Source organism: Embiotoca jacksoni, unplaced genomic scaffold, assembly GCF_022577435.1.
Source record: "Embiotoca jacksoni isolate LCO1_2020_lvr unplaced genomic scaffold, fEmbJac1.0.p SCAF_15, whole genome shotgun sequence".
NCBI classification, from domain to species: domain Eukaryota; kingdom Metazoa; phylum Chordata; class Actinopteri; family Embiotocidae; genus Embiotoca; species Embiotoca jacksoni.
Window position 1 is genome coordinate 1,996,397 of NW_027185285.1, and position 5,925 is coordinate 2,002,321.

The 5,925-nt window shown below is 43.1% G+C and overlaps 1 protein-coding gene across 1 annotated transcript; it reads right to left on the reverse strand.

Annotated features, from left to right (window-relative positions):
• Positions 1 to 328: 328 nt before the first annotated feature.
• Positions 329 to 4,547, reverse strand: uncx (UNC homeobox). The gene is made up of 3 exons (XM_069148494.1): positions 4,193 to 4,547; positions 3,507 to 3,682; positions 329 to 2,679 (listed from the first exon to the last, which is right to left on the reverse strand). The coding sequence occupies exons 1-3, from the start codon at positions 4,449 to 4,451 to the stop codon at positions 1,627 to 1,629; spliced, it is 1,488 nt and encodes a 495-aa protein (XP_069004595.1). The 5' UTR covers positions 4,452 to 4,547; the 3' UTR covers positions 329 to 1,626.
• Between the last annotated feature and the right edge of the window lie 1,378 nt (positions 4,548 to 5,925).

Consider the following 5,925-nt stretch of genomic DNA (forward strand, 5'->3'; position numbering starts at 1 on the left):
CACCATGCAGAGATACACCTCTAACCCTGAGCCGTGCAGGCCTAATCTCGTGCATGTTCACCGCGTGTGCCATGTTGGCTGTGTCTGCCCCTGCCCCCCACCAACCTAATAAGACATTGCTTCCTAGAGCAAACAGCTGCATGGGTTGAAATTTATGTAAATATTTTGAAAGGGACACTGGCTCAGAAATTCATTTGCGCCGGCTCAGACGTAAAGCTCACCCCTCTGATTATTTTCAATTTATTTGCAAATCAAGACCCAAAGAGAGCACTAAAGGGCACGAGTTGTTTTTTTTTTTTTTTTTTTAACAAGGGTCAACAGCTCTACATATAGATGGACTGGATGTTTTTTTTGTTTGTTTTTTTTAGTTGTGTTTTTGAATTATGATTATTATTTTTTTTTTTTTTTAATTATATGTACTACATCCTCGACATTTCTTCCTTTTGGTCGACTTGATATTGTGGTCAACACTGCTAATATTGCAGGAGGGAGCAGATGTCCCAGATCCTGCACGGCTTCCCTGGGGACCACCAACCCTATTAGAACAAATGTGTTCTGCTATTGTAAATAGGCACGTTTGCCTCAGCCCTTCCTATTACAACCGACGCATGATCAATAGGCTGATAACACAGAAACATCAATGTAAAGCGACAGAACAATGAGGGATATCATCGAACATCTATCTTAATATAGCCCTGCTACAAGGGACCCTGACAAAGTGGAGAGAGAGGAGGAGGAAGAAGAAGAAGAAGGGGAAAAAAAAGAGCTCATGAAAATGCCTCCCCACGAATCCCCATCTCCTATCCAATATGCACAAACACACACACTCCCAGCTGCCGGGGCTATTATTTTCCTATTTCAATTTGACACCCAGGCCTTTTCATGCTAATTCTATTATTCTTGGAAGTTTATGTGATTTCATATCACTAGAAATCGGTAATGTATTATAACCCCCTTTGAGCTAAAATAAACTGAATCCCCCTGCAGTAGCCACCGGGAAAATAATTACTTTCATATCAAAACTCTGCAGGAGTCGAGCGGGTCCTTTTCGCCTCGGGCTCGTAACCTCATTTCAGTGGGGGCTTATAGATGAATAAATTTGTTAAGGCAATATACAAAGTACAACATGAGATTTCTTAAGAAAGCCCTTCCTACTGTACTGTAGTCCTGCACTGGATGTGCTGCTATTTAAGGTCTCACACGGTTTGAGGTGCTTGTATACAATAGATTTATTTAAGAAAAACCTTACATATATAAATAGTATAATACCTTTCTTACAGCTCTTGAGGATTTTTGTTGGTCTCGTGGTCTTGTGTTTTTTTTTTGACAAGTTATCACACATTAAAGGATATCTAGAGACTCCTGACTCACACACACACACATACACACGCGCAGAGAGAGAGAGAGAGAGGAAGAGAGAGAGAGAGAGAGAGAGAGAGAGAGAGAGAGAGCGAGCACACGTTGTCAAAACATCAGCAGAGTGGGGGAAACCTAGAGATTAGATGCAAAGATGTAGTTTCTGGTTGCTTTGGCCTAATGCAAGGTGTCGTTTAGAGGCTATGTCAGTACGTTTCTGCTTCTTCTTTTTTTTTTCTTTTTTTTTTTTTTTTTTTTACCCCCACTGATTTATTCCATGTCGACGTCTTCTTTAGAGTTTGTTTTTGTTTCTGCGGGACAGTCTCTGAGGACAGATTCGGGGATGTCAGGGTGGTCCTTGTTCTCTAAATGCTCTTTTTTGACTGCATCCACAGGCTGGCCGAGTTGTGGGCTGTGTTCGAAAGTCGAGTCGCTGCATATAACAGAGGTCTGAGTACTTTTGCCCGTGGAAAAGGCGGCCCTGGACGGGCTGGTGTGCGGTGAACTGGTCTTTTTCTCTGATCCCACCTGCCCCCTTTGTGTGGCGTCCGCAGAGTCCGGCGAGCTGCTCCTGCAACGCGTAGAGCTCGCAGAGACGCTGCAGCGGGCACTGGGCTGGTTTCTCTCCGCCGCGGTGTCACTGTCAGAGTTTGCTGCTGCTGCTGCTGCTGCTGCTGTTGTTGTTGTCTTCAGAGCAGTTTGAGGAACAATGAATCCAAGCGGCTGCGTGATGGGATAGAGTAGGAAGTGTCCTTTCCCTATCAAAGGCCGTGGGGAGGGTAAGGCCGCGGGGTTGCGTCTCGGTCTGGAGTCCGAAAGGAGGCTTTCGACGCTAAAAGGGTTGAGTTTCTGCAGACTGGAGGCTCTGTTGTTGTTGGAGCACATTGACCGGTGGCTGGGGTCGGGCGAGTCCAGCTCGGATCCGCCAGCGTCCCGGTCCAAGTGTCTTTGGTTCTGGTTTTGGGTCTGGAGAGGGTGAAGTGTTTGGTCGCAGCTCGATTGCGTATGGTTTCCCTCCACAGAGTCATAAGGTGGGCCTGTGGTGTGATCACTGTCGGTCACATGTGACACCCCGCTGTCGCTGTCTGATCCCGGGGTGTGAAATAAATCCCCAGAAAGGAGCTTGTTCTGGGACTTGAGCAATCGGCGCTCCTGCTTCCGTTTCTTCTTATCCATCCTGTCCAGTTCTCTCCGGGCGATCTCCTCCGGGTCCATGGGCTCCCCGCTGCAGGTGGTGGGGTGGGCGTTGTGAGCAGGTCGGCCTGGTCCTTTCTTTGTGTTCTCCTTTTTCCTCCATTTGGCTCTGCGATTTTGAAACCATACCTGCAGAGAAAAAAAAAAAAAAAAAAAAAAGTGAAAACGTGTGTAATAAGCACTTCTGTCACTGCAAGGGGAAAATTAATTAGGCCAAAAATTACCGTGTCTTAACAATATGGTAATTAAACAAATAGCGAGTTTACATCTTGCTCTCGCTGTTTCAGGTCTTTAATTAGGTCTTAGCTGAGCATCAACCAGTTAAAAGTTGGAGTAAATCTTAACAAAAGAAGCTCTGGTTAGACATGATAACTGCAAGCCACAACAATTAACTTTTGTCCCATGTAAACTCTGCAATTGGATGCAACTTTTATAAGCTTCCACTCTGCTGTTTTTAAAAAGAATATTAACAATAAATTGGAAAAACAAATATGTTGTCTATATTGATTTTTTTTTTTTTTATAGATTTTTTTTTTTGTCACTATAATTGAGAAATATACACCAAGGTTTCTGACAAAATAATTATTTTAAATAAAGGAAAGGAAGAAAAAAAACGGTGCGTTATTTTTCAAAATAAAAGTGTAATTAAAATTGATTTATTTGACTGCCACAAAAGGTCAGACTATACACCTTCATGCAGTGAGACATTTTAATTATTTATTTATTTTAAATATACTCGGTTTATGGAAGATTTGTTTTGATTTATTTTTTTGTCTATTTATTACATAAAATTGAAAAACAAGCCTTTGCCTGGATAAATAATAGAGTTAACAAAGGGATAACACACACACACACACACACACACACACACACACACACACACACACACACACACACACACACACACACACACACACAAGCTTAAAATCAAATTCATAAAATGAATAAATATTTACCTGGACCCTTGATTCTATCAAGTCCAATCGGAGAGCCAGTGCCTCCCTCATGAACACGTCCGGATAGTGACTCTCATTAAAAGCCTTTTCTAATTCCTCCAGCTGCCAACCAGTGAAATTTGTGCGAGTTCTTCTTCTCTTGCAACCGGGGCTATCTTTGTCTGGGTCCCCCGAGTCTGACAGCAGGATGAGAATAAATGTAAACAAAGGAGAATCACAGCGCTAGATTTATTAAATTACTACATTTTACAATAATTTTAGCAGGATCACTTTCATGCATGGGCAATGCATTTTGTAAAGTTCAGGGCTGAAGATGATGATGATCGCGTATGAGAATTTGCAGTCATGCACAGATGTATTCTGCAGCTTCTATTCAACCCGTCGCCTATTCTGGGTTAAGATGAACGATTTAAATGTTTACACAAGCATTTCCCCGCTTTAGTAATTACTGACTGACAGAGACATTGTTGTCCTCGGATGCATATTCAGCTTTCGATGCTGAAAATGAAGTGGGAGGCGAAGAATACTCATCTGCGTGTGTGTGTGCGAGGTTTGGCTTGCTTTTAAAACGCACGACGAGGATAACTTGTATCGCAATATCCTGTCTTTGTTTCTTTATGTTTCTGCCTCTGCGCAACAAGCAAACCTTGAAGAGAGGTTGTTGTCTAGTATGTAATGTGGCTTACCTGTCAGTTTGTACTGCTGATTATCTCCATTCATCCCGCAGCCCGAAGACAAGAGGTGGTTGGAATTACCCACTGAAGCCGTGCACGAACCATTAAGTAATCCGTCTATTGAGAAAGGAACCGCGGACGCAGATTGAAGTTGATGCCCGGCTAATTCGTAAACGTGATGGTGGCTCAGATGGTACGGGAAGCCCACCATCCCGCCGAGGGAGCCTCCGAACTGGGCGTGAGGTGGATCCAGTATCCTGCTGTCCATCATCCCGCAGGCAAAAGGAAACGACGTCTGGAGGCCGGTGATGGGAATTTAAAAAGCATGCAGTGAGTGTGGCCAACGAGTAGGGGACATGATGTGAAGGGAGGGATGAGCTGTACTTTATCCACATGAACCTCCCAATAATTAGCCCAGGCTCTGGGAATATGAGACCCAATGAAAAGCGGTAATGGACTCTGACGTCAGAGACGCGCTCTGCAAACGCTCCCCGTATCGATTGCTAATTAAAGCTGACATCCACCTCAATAAACAATATCAGAGCTGTCACAACAAGACAGGAGGGCTTTGATAAGAACTACATCGTATCTACACGGGGGACCCACCGGGAGGAAGGGCTCACTGAATCCCGGGAAGAAAAGGCTACAGGCGGATAGATTAGGCCAGAGGCTCCCGGACTTTTTGTTCACTAGAGGACCTGCAAATAGATGAACATTAGACCAGATTAAACCAAATTGTTCATATGTAATAAAATCAAAGCTATTGCAAAGCACATTTTTAAAATGACTTCGCTGTTTTTTGACTGACTGTTTTTTTTTTGTTTTGTTTTTTAAGATATTGGCACATCTGTGGGGAGGTTGCAGAGAAAAATAACAGCTAAAAAATGAACTGTAAAACTAGTTGAAACAATCCTTTTTCTGGGGGCGCCTGCGACCTTCTGCGGGGAACTGTGATGCCCTTTCACGACCCTCTATTTGCATGGGAAGCACTGAGTTAAACTAAACCCCCATGTTAGTTATGGATCATCATTTACATGCACTAAACCTTCAGCTCCAGTCAGGCAGGTCCACGTGCAGGGCGTAAAACAGGGTGATTGTTGAAATATGGGTGTATTTAAAGCGACACTGCTGCAGGCAAAAAGTCAAACTATAATATTTTACTGTTACAAGACGAAAGCTTCAGTTACGACCAGGGCTGTGTTATATGAACAAAATATATGACTACATAAAGGAAGGGTTCAACTACCTATTAGAGATCACTGTTAAAGGACAAAGGCAATACAGAGAATAGAATAAAACAGGATGCCATGCAAATGTGCACAGACAGTCACAACGTTTCCATGCCAGGAAACCAAATTGGAAAGCTACTTGTGCAACCCCTGCACTCAAAATGTGACCAGCCTAAATCCTATCTGCTCATTAGGTTTTCAAATAATTAATTCGACTTTATTTATCCCAAGTCTGGCGCTGTCATAATGTTAATCAGAGTTGAAATTTCGCACCCCACTCATTCCCTGACCCTTGGCACCCGGATTGGCATGTTGTAATAACCTGAATCTCTCAACAGAAGCTGCGATAATTGTTACCCTATTAGCATGCAAATTGTTTAATTAATATTATTATGAGGAAGTATATAATCCGCTCGTCACTTGACCCCCAAGCCCAAATAACAACCCTCTGTATTTCAGCGTGTAGCCCTACATTTTAATGAACTCCTCAGAAAATGATCTCGCCCATTTATCCAT

Bases quoted from the DNA above. Each gene is read 5' to 3' on its own strand.
- uncx (XM_069148494.1), bottom strand. From the start codon at position 4,451: ATGATGGACAGCAGGATACTGGATCCACCTCACGCCCAGTTCGGAGGC. The intron at 3,683-4,192 runs GTAAGCCACATT...TCCTGCTGTCAG, and splicing joins TCAGCAGTACAAACTGACAG to ACTCGGGGGACCCAGACAAA. The intron at 2,680-3,506 runs GTAAATATTTAT...TTTTCTCTGCAG, and splicing joins TGATAGAATCAAGGGTCCAG to GTATGGTTTCAAAATCGCAG.